Source organism: Symphodus melops (assembly GCF_947650265.1).
Source record: "Symphodus melops genome assembly, chromosome: 21".
Lineage (NCBI taxonomy): Eukaryota > Metazoa > Chordata > Actinopteri > Labriformes > Labridae > Symphodus > Symphodus melops.
The window spans coordinates 6,136,582-6,149,503 of NC_136711.1; the positions used below are offsets into that span (position 1 = coordinate 6,136,582).

The 12,922-nt window shown below is 41.6% G+C and overlaps 2 protein-coding genes across 2 annotated transcripts; both read right to left on the bottom strand.

Annotated features, from left to right (window-relative positions):
* Positions 1 to 106: 106 nt before the first annotated feature.
* LOC306842437 (uncharacterized protein) lies at positions 107 to 2,052 on the bottom strand. The gene is made up of 4 exons (XM_079372703.1): positions 1,840 to 2,052; positions 1,016 to 1,372; positions 800 to 924; positions 107 to 709 (listed from the first exon to the last, which is right to left on the bottom strand). Exons 1-4 carry the CDS (start codon positions 1,979 to 1,981, stop codon positions 548 to 550), a joined length of 786 nt encoding a protein of 261 aa, XP_079228829.1. The 5' UTR covers positions 1,982 to 2,052; the 3' UTR covers positions 107 to 547.
* Positions 2,053 to 2,426: 374 nt separating this feature from the next.
* Positions 2,427 to 12,858, bottom strand: narf (nuclear prelamin A recognition factor). Its single transcript, XM_079372679.1, has 12 exons — positions 12,549 to 12,858; positions 11,826 to 11,897; positions 11,644 to 11,709; positions 10,167 to 10,295; positions 9,934 to 10,066; positions 8,855 to 8,989; positions 7,196 to 7,314; positions 6,280 to 6,409; positions 5,318 to 5,390; positions 4,105 to 4,242; positions 3,792 to 3,949; positions 2,427 to 3,629 (listed from the first exon to the last, which is right to left on the bottom strand). The coding sequence occupies exons 2-12, from the start codon at positions 11,880 to 11,882 to the stop codon at positions 3,382 to 3,384; spliced, it is 1,386 nt and encodes a 461-aa protein (XP_079228805.1). The 5' UTR covers positions 11,883 to 11,897; positions 12,549 to 12,858; the 3' UTR covers positions 2,427 to 3,381.
* Between the last annotated feature and the right edge of the window lie 64 nt (positions 12,859 to 12,922).

The window sequence follows — 12,922 nt, forward strand, 5'->3', positions numbered from 1 at the left end:
CACCTCTCTGATGTTAAGATAAAAGTAAAAAAATAAATCAGGTCCTAATTGTGCAATACTAGTATATAATGAGAATTCCTTTTTAAACAGTATTAAAACACAGGGAGATAGTAAAATTACTTTTAATGTTCATATGAAATCAGCCACACTTGTTAAAAAATAAACTCTTCATATGACCTACAAAAAATAGACATATACAGTATATATTGTATGTAATTAGTACAGTACACATTAATCAACAAATAGCATCCATGTAAATATGCCAAAATTAGCGCAAAAGCTACATATTGAAGTAGAATTTAAAAAAGTGCTTGCTCTGCAATTTTTGTCTCACACTGTTTTCATGCAATCAGCCAGGATGTGGTAGCTCTCTTTTTTGTGCAAACAAACGTACATTTGTACATGACAGGAAATGAAAAGCAAGGCATCTTTTCCGGGCGGCTAATAGCTGGTGAGCTTGTGACTCAAAACATCAAATCCTTTGAGCCATTAACTCTTCTTGAGATTATTCATCTCATGGTTTTACAATGACATCCATTTTTAGGATTTACAGAAGGCCCCTGCCTTCCGAAGAGTTTACTGCTGTGACTAGGTACGGATGATGTTGAAATGTCTGCTGAGGTGAAACATGGTGAGGTCTGGTGGGTCTGGTGGGTCTGGCGGGTCTGGCTGGTGTTTCGACTCTGTCGGGTCTAAAATGTGTTTTGAACTGTAGAAACAGAAGGGAACACATTACTTGTATCAACATTGTCTTTGCATCAGTATGAAAGTATGTCCTTCTGCTTAAAGTGATACTTACTCGATTGCACCTCACTATGAGTGCTCCAATGATGGATACTGAAACTACAATGAATGCTGTAACGCTCGAGATCATCAAGATGTGTTCCAAAATGGGATAACTGCATTGTTCCTCAGGGTGGTTTTCTGTCATGAAGTTAAAAAGTTATACAAAGGGATACAAGTACATTTATTTGAACAGACGCACATTTGAACACAGTTGCAAGTTCTCACCAACCTCTTAGAATGATTATGGTGCCTTGTCCAGTGTATGTTCTTGATGTCGATTGTACACTGTAGCTCCAGCTGCAGAAGTAGACGTCCGTGTCCTCTTCTCCCAGCATAGAGAAATGCAAGGTGAACCCCTGGCCCTCACTGATCTGTCGGTCTGGAGAAACAATAAGTCGCTCCCTAAATCCTTTAGCTTTAGTCGTCTTGTTGATTTCTCCATTAACCAAGAACAGGTGTACAATCCGACTGTTGCCATTTAAGTACCTGTTCAAGGTGAACCCATCTGCACCAGGTAGTAATGTGGAGCATTTGATCTCAGCAGATGAGTTCACTCTCAGAGAGATGGACATGGGTTCTTGGGAAACTGCAAAGAAGAAATGAATTTTGAATGGCTTGTGCATGTGCTGTACCGGAGTATTTTCAGTTTATGCTAACTGTACTTCTTCAGTTTATTATCTTTTCACAACCACTCAGACTTTATCGATTGAGTGAACAAATGGGATAAGAGTCTGATATGTGATTAATGACATGTCGGTGCTTTTGTTCAAGGGTTGAAGAACACATTTCTGGTTATGGTGACTTTAAATGACATTGCGTTAAAATAAATAAGCAAGCATAATAAAAAACACTTTTTTTTTTTCTTCGAATTCCTTGTCATATTGGTAATTTTACTGAAGCTTATTATCAATAAATTCATTTTTTTTTTGCAAACAGGGCAAGGCTGCAAGCAGGAACATACAGTATGACTCAGACTCACATTGGTAAACATCTACACTGCTTTGAATCTGAACCTAAAACAGATCCATCCTTTGCATTCACACACAAACTCACCCATCCTGAACCCGAGTACGACTTCAGCAGGCATGCAGAGTATTCCTAACACACAGCTCCACCAATGGGCTCTCATCCTGCAAGCTGGACTGCAGGTCGGCGAGCCAAGACGCAGCTGCCTGACAGGTGAGCTGTCACACATGAGCTTAAAAGAAGCTCTGTGGTGTACAAAGGAAATGAGACATTGACTTATGAAGGTGGGTGCTGTTCACCATCTCTCTCTCTCTCTCTGTGCATGCGTGTGCCGTTTCTTATAAGATCAAAGATGTGGAAGTGCTGGTTTCTGACATAACTGTACCGACTGATGTCACTTACAAAACCATCTTCCCACACTATCACATGTTTTTACAGTACATATCTAAGACTCAACTAAGCGGCATTGAAAGTAGTTGATTGCACTTCCAGTAAGTTGTAGTCCCAGCTCTCCTGCTTTTGATTCTTTGAGCGTTTCAAGCTTTAAAAATGGGGAAAAGACACGTGTTGCTATTTGACTTCTACCTCCTGATTAGTGTCCAAAACATTGGAGCAAGTCAAATGAGTTTCACATCATGGGTGCTGCTGTGCAGTGATAGAGAAGACGCAATCTGTAAGGAGATGAAGATTTATTTATTTTTTGGCACACGCTCATGTGGTTGTTCAGCGAGCCTCACTCACAGAGCCTCGACATTGAGATGAGCACACACTTCATTGGTTGGGACATTTTAGTTCTTCACGTTCATATTTGATCTTTATAAACAACATTAACCACTCGAATATTTGTTTGTGGAATGGAAACAAAGTGACAAGGTAAAAGAAGTTATACCTTTAAAAAAAAATAAAAACTAGGACTCTTGGCTGAGATGGATGAGACAAACGCCGGGCTGAAAAGCCCTCCTTCTACATATATGCTATTAAAGAGCTTTCATCTCCTTTAAATCGCAGAGCAGCATGTCTTACCCTCATACACAACTGCCGAGATAAGACGATCACACTGTTGCATAGATGTCAATAAGTGTGATGACAGTGTGGAGAAGTAAAACAACAAATTGAAAGTAAAACGACAAATTAAATACTGGACAGTTTACATTGGGAATAAATTAGACTCCTTAAATGTAAATTGGGCTTTCACACGTGCAATTAACGAGCTGTAGATGTGCTAAAATCTTCTGTCGATTTCTTTATTTCTCTGTGCATTCATTGACAAATCGTTCACATCGGCTACTGAGTTCAGAAAAGCTGCTGGATTAGGGGACATTAGCTCCGTTAGCTGCAGCTTCTTAAAATTACTGCTCACGTCGGCATAAAACAGAACAGAAGTATGTGTTTTTCCTGATTCTTGATCATCATATATATTCACAGGGTCAGCGCAGAAGATCCTCTGATTTAAATACAGACATCTCCCTCCTGTGGCGAAATGGAAGAACTGCACCTTTTGAATCTTGACTGGTCCTTCGCTTTGTCCTTTATGGTCCCAGCTCGGACAATGTGACGGTCCAATCGACCAGAGGCAGCCTCTGTTCAAATGTACTTAATGTCTTAGAAGTAAAACGACCTGCTTTCTCCTCACCACTGCATGTGCGGGGGCTGCGTGTGGATCTGACTCTCGTTTCTGTACTGGGTGTGCAGAAGTGTGCTGGCTTGTGTGGAGTCCTGGCCCTGCAGCCAGTCCTGATAGAGAGTGTGCAGGGCAGGGTTCACCTCTGGGAGACAGACAGGCAGGCTGCTGTAGGCCTCCTCCATTTGCTGCACCAGAGCTTTATCCACCCGGCCAACTACGTCGCTCTCCGCCTGACCACGACCGCTTAAGCACCCTGAGAGGAAGCACACAGACACAACGAAACATTTACAGCAGCAGATAAAAGAGGAGCGCTGCGTTCTGACCTCTGGTCACGCAGTAATCTCTTGAAACCAGGGCTGGTAGAAATTCAAAGCAATAAACATTTCTCAGATCATGTCTGTAGTCGTCGTATTACCTCCTGGGCAGGACAGCACCTCTACGAGCTGATAAGGCACACGTCCCTTTCTCATCCGGTGAACCAGAGTCTGGATGTTCCTAAAACCGTAGACGGCAGCAAACTGCAGCAGAGTTTCCCCATCCCGCTCCAGAGTCACTTCTTGGAAGTCCCTGTTCCTACAAAACCAACGTCGTGAAAATCAGGAGTGAAGTCAACATTTTAAAGACACCACAATAACATTCTGTGTGTCCTGCTGTCATTAGATCATCAGACATGGGAGCTAAAGTAAGCCAAACCAGAATAAGTCTGAGGGTCCCTCAGTACATCTCACCTGAGGGTCTTGTATGTGATCTCATGGACTTCCAGCCCAAAGAGCTCTTTGGCAGAGTGTTTAAAGATGTGCTCCAGGAAGCCCTCCGAGCCTCGGCCTTCATGTCTCACCGGCGCCAGGTCTCCAGCCTCTCCCAGCCTGTGAGGATAACACAGAAAACTTTAACAACCACACAGTCAATCTGTCCATCGTAAAAGCTGAATGCATTTCAAACTTCATGGAGGAGGGTCAGACAATAGAAAAGATGAATCTAGGAGTCATCATCATCATCATGCGCTGTATAGAAGTTTGAAAACATGGACGTGTGTGTGTTCTACAGACGCTATACCCTTACCAGATCGCCCTTTTCTCGTCTTCTGACCACACAGAGGGCTTTACAGTACGGACATATCGACACACATTCATACACTAACGCTGCACAGGATCTGGCCCAAATCTAATCCCAAAAAGGAAGGCACCATTTCCACAGTCAGACTGATGCAACATCTACTCATAACAGCCGTTTACTTGTGGAAGTACAGCTATTTAAAAGCAGATTGACATTTCCTAAAAGTTTACTGATACATACACAGAGAGAATATTATACTGGATGAGAGTGATAAAAGCTGTGTTTGTGCATATTTGGCAAAAATTCAATGTCTGCATTAATGCTAGCAGTTAGCAAGAGCTGTAGCCGCATGAAACCCTCGGACCCTCGCCCCCCCACCCGCTAAATGAAATTTAAAGAGTGATACACTGTGATGATGTCACTGATCCAAGCCCATTAACTCGTTGTAGCGAGCACAAGCTCATGCTGCTCGCTCAGAGCAACAGTCTGCATTCCCAATACGGTGAAAGGCGCGGGACATTTCCGATAACCAATCAAATCAGACATGGCACACGTGGGGGATTCTGAGCGTCAGAAATACAAGCAGATGAGACGGGCTGCATGGAAAGGCACTTTTTCGATTAGTTATAGTGAACGTACTTTAGTAGACATAAAATAGGTAAATGAAGACCAAAAAGGGCAAAATATGGGACCTTTACCGAGAGATTTATTTAATAATAATAAAAAAAAAAAAAAAAAAATAGTTTTTATGTTTACATTTCATTTTTCAACAACTGCAGAAACAGCAGGGTTGAAACGTCACCCTCTGGAATACTGGAGCCCTGCAGTAGATTTCATTTCTTACCAAAGGTAACTTTTAGTACAAACACGAGTCTAACTACTCACACATGGTCCAGTGGAACAGAGTCCAGCTCCTCCAATGAAACCTTCCTCTGCTCCATGAGGTAATGAATCTCCCCTGAAACATCAAAAAAAGAAAAGAAAAAGGTCTTCATCACTCTCCACGACAAACATGCAAATAGATGAGTGGCTGTACTTATTTCATATACATTTAATTGTAAAGTTTTGAAACAAGTTTAAAAGCAACATCTATCAGACGACTTAAATGATAACAGCCAATTATTAGGAAAAATCCACTTCCACAGTGTTTTGGAACATTTATTTGGTTTTGCATTTAAAGAGACACACGCACCAAAACGGAGCGTTCTGAGAGAGCAGGTTTATAAAGGGTCACAAACCTCCTCTGGTGCTTCATTCATGTTATATTTTGACCAAAGCACAGCACAGATGTTTCATTTAGACCACAGAGGACTGTTTGAAAACTGTAGACAAGGTGGATAATACGTCCTCTTTAATAACATTTTTGGGCCCTTTTGCCTTGGTTGGATATAACAGCTGTAGAGACAGAGCTGGGGATGACGTGCAGTAAAGGGGCGAGGTCGGATTCTAACCCACAGCTGCAGCAATGAGGACTAATAGCCTCTGTCGATGGGGTGCGACATATCCGCTAGGTAATCTGGCACCTCTAAAATCACATTACAAACTGAGAGAGCAAAAATGGATCTGAATGCTTCTTACTATAACAGGGTTAGGGCATATGTGAGCTACTTCCTGTCTCAAACACATCTTCATAAAGAGGAGTCTGAACATAGCAGAGAAACACAATGGAAAGCTCTAGTATGACGTTTACGGAAGTACAGTGACATCACACATTTGATAATGATGTTTGATAGACGTCCGACTAACAAACACTTGATTCAACATGACCTCGCAGTGAAAACAAACTCTGAGAAATCTGTGGGTGTTACTGGGCTCAGGGCAGAAGTGTGCGATAAGGACAAACGAACCTGACGTGAGGACGCAGTCTACATCTCTGGTCTCCAGCAGGCTGTTGTAAAACTCCTCTCGGACAGCCTCTAACTTTTTATCAAAGCAGGGAGCCACTAACATGTGGTACACCTTCTCTGGACTCAGCTTCTGCAGGGAGACAAAGACAGAAGGAAAAACTAGATAAGGAGAAAAAGCAAAACCTGGTGTGTGTGTGTGTGTGTGTGTGTGTGTGTGTGTGTGTGTGTGTGTTGAATGGTAGCGTCTTCGTTTTCACTTCACTCGAGATTTAAAGAACAGGGAGTCTGTTAAATAAACAACCGATAACTTCACTGCTACACCACAGAAACACCGTTTTAACGGGGGCTTTTTGTTTTGATGATTCAGCTTAACTGGCAAACAAATTGTTCCTTTTATTTACCGTAGTTAACATCTTGACAGATTTGAAAGATTGGTCCTGGTAGATTAGAAAAGATGCCTCTTTAGTTTTCGCGTCTTAGGATCTGTGTCCATTTAAAGTTTTTTTTGTTTGTTTTTTTTCTGAGCGCCAGGATCTTTGTAAAAGGTTTTCAATGAGTAGAGATCGTTTGCAGCAACAGGCGTCTACCTGGAGAAAAAAAGTGCAACACCCGGCATTTTCATTCAGAGCGCTACACCCAAAATATGTATGATATTGTATTTTTGTCTCCTATGGATTCTTCACTGAACCTTCTTTGCTCCATGTCCGGACAAAGAAGGAGGACAATCATCCTGTTTGATGCTCATAGTAAATTCCATATAAATACATGTTAACCACAGAAGAAAACTTGTTATTTTTGCGGCAACTTTTTAACCTGTTAATGACGCTTTAACAACATAAACACTGTGTTAACAGCTGTTAAAGTGTGCAGGGATAACGACATAAACATTGTAAACGTTCAAACAGCTAACGCTCACCTGTTGTTTGCAGAAGTAGTCTTTGACCAGACAGCCCATAATCTGCTGAGGGGACCTGGCGGTGCAGATATGAGGGGTGACCAAACTGCCCAGGACTCGCTCGGAATAGCGGATCCAACCTGTGGACACAGGCGCAGACGCATTTTCATTCATAGTTGGAAAAAACGGGACCAAAAATACACACAAAGACGTGCCGTGTGACACTGTACGAGACAACTTTTGCTAGCTAGTACAATTTTTCAGTGGTCATGAGCGTTTTCTTAAAGGACTCTATGACTAATATCTGACCCCTTCATGGAAGTGATCAAATGATCCATGGGAGACCTGACAGCTGGGCTGAAACACAAATCTACCTTCATGAAACATAACTAATCCAAAGAGTCACATGATCACATCCGCACCTTCCTGAATCCTGAAATCATTTCAGATTATAGACGTCAACTTTGTCAAATAAACAAAACCGGATGTTCAACGTTTCCCGACACAGTTAAGACAAATGCTCATGGAGTGCCAGTTCAGCTCAGAGGTTGAATCGTGTGTCTCACGTACAGAGGCTTGAACCCTTGAGCTTCAGCTTGTGCAGCACTTTTCCAGTCTTCTTCGAACACAGCGGGTCTCAGAGGCCGCTTTGTAAAGTGTCCATCAGTATTTTTAACTAATCCCTTTCACACGCCGCCCACGAAGCAGATGTGAAGGCGACAGACTCAACCACTGAGCCACAGCTGGCATCCTGGTGGTGGATCCATGTAGCCCACCCTTGGCCTTTTAACACTGGTCATCTCCCACGCTCTAATCCACGTTTCCAATTCGATCCAAACCTCTCAAAAAGACATGAGAAGCCCCCAAAAATGTGATTGCTGTGGATGTTTAGTTGAGTTACATTTGCACAAAGATGGACGTTACTAGTTCTAGTACTTAAGCATCAGGCCAAATTAATCTTGAGTGTGTTGGGGGGGGGGGTTGAAAGCCAAAACAATCCCTTTAAATAAAAAAAAGAGTATTTTTACACTGCACTCTGTGTTACACAACAAGCTCTTTACTCCCTTGTATCGTTTTACATTTAAATGATTTAAAAATATTATATGTTGGAAATAATCCGAAGATTAAAGAATGAAAAAACTTTTTTCACAGAAAAAGCTATTAAGACATTTTAGAACATTAAATTCACATGACCTATTGTAAACGTTTCAAATGATCACACTTCCCAAACAGTGACATCGTCTCTTCGGAGACATCCCACCTAACAGCTCGTGAATACCCAATATTCATTTGTGATTATGCATTTGTTCCTGAGGAAAAAAAAAAAAAGAAAAAAAAAAGAGAGAGAGGTCAGGAAAGTCCTCAACACTTTCTCTGTACATCTCTGATGAAGGGAGTGGTCAAAGAAGGGCCTTCTATCTTTCCCAACCAGCATGCCACTGCTATCTCTACTTTCTATAACAAGCGGCCTGGTCGAATGCAGCACGCAGCGTGTCAATAAGACTCCAAGACCTGGAGACTGAGAGCCAGCAGAGACAATGTAGAGTTGAGGCAAACGGAGGGAAATCAAGGCAACCATTGCAGTAGAGGGCAGTTTGAATATCTAAAAAAGAATGTGGAGCAACTGTAACTGAAGAAAGAAAGGAGAGTTACGGTAGGAAAGAAGGAAGGGAGTTTTACCTGGGCACGAAGAAGTAAACATAGGCAAGGCGCTAGAGTCGTGGTGCCTCCTGCGATACCTCTGGATGAACTCCTTCTGACTCTCCAGGATGCTGAAGCCGGCCGCCAGCGTGGTGTCAAACACATACTGAACTCCTGCAGGGTCAACACAAAGAGCAGAAAGAGTGGCAGGGGGAGAATGTGGAATAAATATATGAGTCTTTAAGATGACTGCATCTATCATAGACCCCTGAAGAAATGCTTCTTTAGTCCTGATGCTGGACATGCAGGATTTTGATGAAAAATAAATGCTTTGACAAATTAAGCTGTTTATATAAAACTTGTCTAACTCGCCGATGCTGAAAACGTTACGAAGCAAATCTGAGAGAACGACAACAACACATACAAGTCAAAAAAAGAGGATTTAAATATAGTGTAAAGCTTGAGATGCTTCATGTGGTGAGAGTTAAAGGGGCCTATATGTAACTGTCACATAATTAAATGGTGCTTTATCACTCATTAGTAAGAGAACAGCTCACTGATGTTAAAAATGACACATTCACTGTCCATCTGTGTTGCCTGTATAACTTTTGATTTTGTCAGAAACCCTGGGTTCGACGTGACTTTTCTGGACTGGACAGGAGTCTGTTATTAGAAATAAACGAGCGGCCTCCAGCACCACACAGACTCCACGTAAGCAAAAGAAACACGAGGGGAAAAAAAAGGTTTTATCTGTAGGAGCCTGTCGAGCCAAACTAGAATCTGACCGGCGCCGGGCGAAAACTCAAGTGAACACAGGAGAGCTTTTCATTCATGGAAGGAGCTTGGATCGTTTTTTTGGGGGCTAAAAAAGGGATTTAGAGATGGCTTCACTTCTCCTGAGAAGGTCAGATAATTCCACGAGTCTAGACCACGTGAATTTTACGGCCGATGAAGATGCTAGCTCGTGTACGTCTTGTACGAGCACGAAAGTGAGCGATAGGATGCAGGGGAAGTTAGCCTAGCCGCCTGTAGTGTCACTAGAAACACTGTATTTTTTTTTTTTTAAATAAATAAAAAAAAAACCTCTTTAAACAGCGATAGATTTCGAAGTCGCTCACCTAAGCTCTTGAGGAAGCCACAGAGTTTTTGGGCCGCCTCAGTGATGTCCAGTCCAAACTTCACAGCAAAGAAAGGCAGAGACTGTGGACACACGGATGCTACCAGCACCTTGTGCTTCGACACGTCACACTTCTGACAGGGGGGGGGGGGGACAAAGGGGACAACGTAAGATGTTGCGAAGAAGTTCACTTCCTCATTCCTCAGCTTTTCACTGGCTGGTTGAGCATTGTACCTTGTTAAGTGCCAGAACTCGCTCCACTTCCTCCAGGCTCTGCTGAGTTATTTTCAAACTCTCCTCCTCCGACAGACAGCCATCACAGGACAGACAAGCACTCAGCAGCAGCTGGGGGCCTTCTAGCACCTAAAGGAGCAGATGAGCAGGGTGCTCGGTTACTTCTTTAAAGTGACAATTTGTCATTTCTGAAAGAGTACACTAGGGCTGTGCAATATATCGAAAAAAAATTTAAAAAGATAAATGAATGTATTTAAATCGAGGTATTGGGTAAAAAACATTGTATTGATAAAGTTTGTTGTGTTAAAAAAAACAAACAACCCTTAATCTTCTGCCCAGTTCTCCTCTCACTGTCTGTCCCTCTTCAGCCTGCTCCGCCTCTCTCAAGAACTACCTGCACAAGTACAAACGCGAACGTACAGCTGGAGGTATTTCCTTATGCAGAAAAGGAGCTTACTGTGAAGCTTTATATTGTTGTTGTTATTTCAAAAAATGGTAGTTTATTTATCAGGTCACTTGTCATGTACCGGTTCACATTGTACAGTAAAAGTGTATTTGTGATGTTTGGTCTTTTTAGAGGTGACTGACTTTGTTTCCAATAGTCCATTACTTAAGAAAACATCGAGATAAAATTATTGAGCTAAAAAAATATATATCGAGGAATCATTTTTGCTCCATTGTGTCCACACTACTGATGGTGTGTCCCGTGGTTCATGATTCTTATGAGTCCCTGACTCTTTCTTATGGGTCCAAGTCCATGACCTACTCTATCTATTTATTTATTAGAATGGTTGTTTCTTATCCTTTTGATAATTTGAGTCCCTGACTATTTCGAGTCCAGGTAAGTATTGGTTTGTATGCATGAAAAGCACTTTGGTCAGCTGAAGCTGTTCTGCTATAGAAACTTGATTCGACTTGACTTTTGTCTTGGATTCCCAAGATTTACATCTTTCCCACGTCTGCGATACAGCTCTCACGCCGCTCTCAACATCAAGGCAAAGCTCATGTGTATTACCGCCCATTGGCACAATGGACAGTTGTCCATCATGTCCCGTGTTTCATGATTCTAGTGCACCACTAATCACAAGAGACAGATGTTAAACTGAAAGGACACACTTATAAAGGTCTTTGGGATCTAAAATGATCATAATGCAACTTCATACTTCCCTTTTTTGGATAAATGAAACTGTATGTTGAACTACATATAAATGTAGAAAACATAAAAAAAAATGTTTTCACCTCAATTTATATATATAATATTTCTGAAGATACGTTCTACGAAATGACACTTAAACTGACTTTGACACAAACATAAGGACAGCCCTCATAATAAAGAACTACATGATGCCACACCAATCAATGATAAATGAAGTCCTGAGTCGATATATAACTTGAATTTCCCTCGGGATCAATAAAGTATCTATCTATCTATCTATCTATCTATCTATCCATCCATCTATCTATCTATCTATATTACCTGTCCATTGACTTCATCTGTCTCCTTGTGCGAGTCGGTATCATCATCACTCTGTTTCTTGTTGCACTGTATGAGAAAGATCAATAATCAAGTTCATGATTGGCAGCAAGACAAAGTTCTTCAAACATACCCAGCTAATCGGACTGATATATATATATAGTGACACAGATCCAGATATTTACCTGTTTTGTGCAGTTCTCGCACTTCTCCTTGCGCTTTCCTACGTTGACTTCTGACATTTTCTTAGCGAGTATCTGTAAAATTCGGTAGATACTGTTAGATCCCCAGCGTTGTCCTGAAGCACTGATATAATGACTCTGCCTACAGTTTGCTGTGTGTGTTTATTAGTCAGCTCCACCCTCATTTGACTGTCAGCCTGTCACAGTTTTCAGGACACAGCAGCTCAATGATGATGGGAAACCACAGGGGGAAACTGACAAGATACAAAACTAGGAACCTGTGATTAACTGTTTAAATGGCTCAGGTTAATAACATACACAGTGCAAAGAAAAACTGCCTCAGAGGCCATTACATCACATTTTGTTGGCATAATGGACTTAAGAAAACAATTATGGGCTGAAGACCTAAATCCACCATTTATTATATTTATTATTCAAACCAAAGTAATGAAAAAAGTCGACTTTAAGGCAAATATTTAACTATAGTTTAACTATAAATGTTAATTGTCGCAAAAAAAAAAAAGAAAAAATAGCATCAATAATACATTTCAAAGTGATGCTGTTACCAAGCTATGATTTTGAGAGCTGATTTAAAAAGCGCTGCTGCGGCTCAGGCCTTTTTAATGAAGGGCAATTCGTTATTTATGAAACTGTGTGTTGTTTTAACAATTAAAAAAAAACAGGCCCTATGTCAACACTACAAGGTCGAATTTTCAGTGAACTCACCGGCTGGTTTCTATTTCAGAGTCCTTTCACACAAAGGTATGTGTGGAGAAAAGCAGAGGACAGTCAGAGAAGCAGCGAGGTGAGGCCAGCAGTTACTCAGCACTCCTTCAGTCTCAGCTCAAGTCTTCTTTAAGCCATCGCCGCTGCTCGCCGAACCGACGTGGTTGTTTCCTTTCAGAGAACTTCTGCTTACATATGCGTCGGAGATTCTAGTTTACAAGACTCTCTATGGACGTCGATGTACGTCTGACTCCATTGTGTACCCCGGTGAATCCAGGACGCATGCGCAGACAAAGCCACCGCCTGCTCCGGAAGCTTAGACTAATATGTACAACATAAAACACTTTTCTTTACGTAATGGGGATACATTTTTT

Bases quoted from the DNA above. Each gene is read 5' to 3' on its own strand.
- LOC306842437 (XM_079372703.1), bottom strand. From the start codon at position 1,981: ATGTGTGACAGCTCACCTGTCAGGCAGCTGCGTCTTGGCTCGCCGACC. The intron at 1,373-1,839 runs GTGAGTTTGTGT...TCTTCTTTGCAG, and splicing joins CGTACTCGGGTTCAGGATGG to TTTCCCAAGAACCCATGTCC. The intron at 925-1,015 runs GTTGGTGAGAAC...ACTTCATGACAG, and splicing joins CACCATAATCATTCTAAGAG to AAAACCACCCTGAGGAACAA.
- narf (XM_079372679.1), bottom strand. From the start codon at position 11,882: ATGTCAGAAGTCAACGTAGGAAAGCGCAAGGAGAAGTGCGAGAACTGC. The intron at 7,315-8,854 runs GTAAAACTCCCT...CTGTGTCCACAG, and splicing joins GTTTACTTCTTCGTGCCCAG to GTTGGATCCGCTATTCCGAG. The intron at 3,630-3,791 runs GTAATACGACGA...GCTTCCTCTCAG, and splicing joins GGTGCTGTCCTGCCCAGGAG to GGTGCTTAAGCGGTCGTGGT.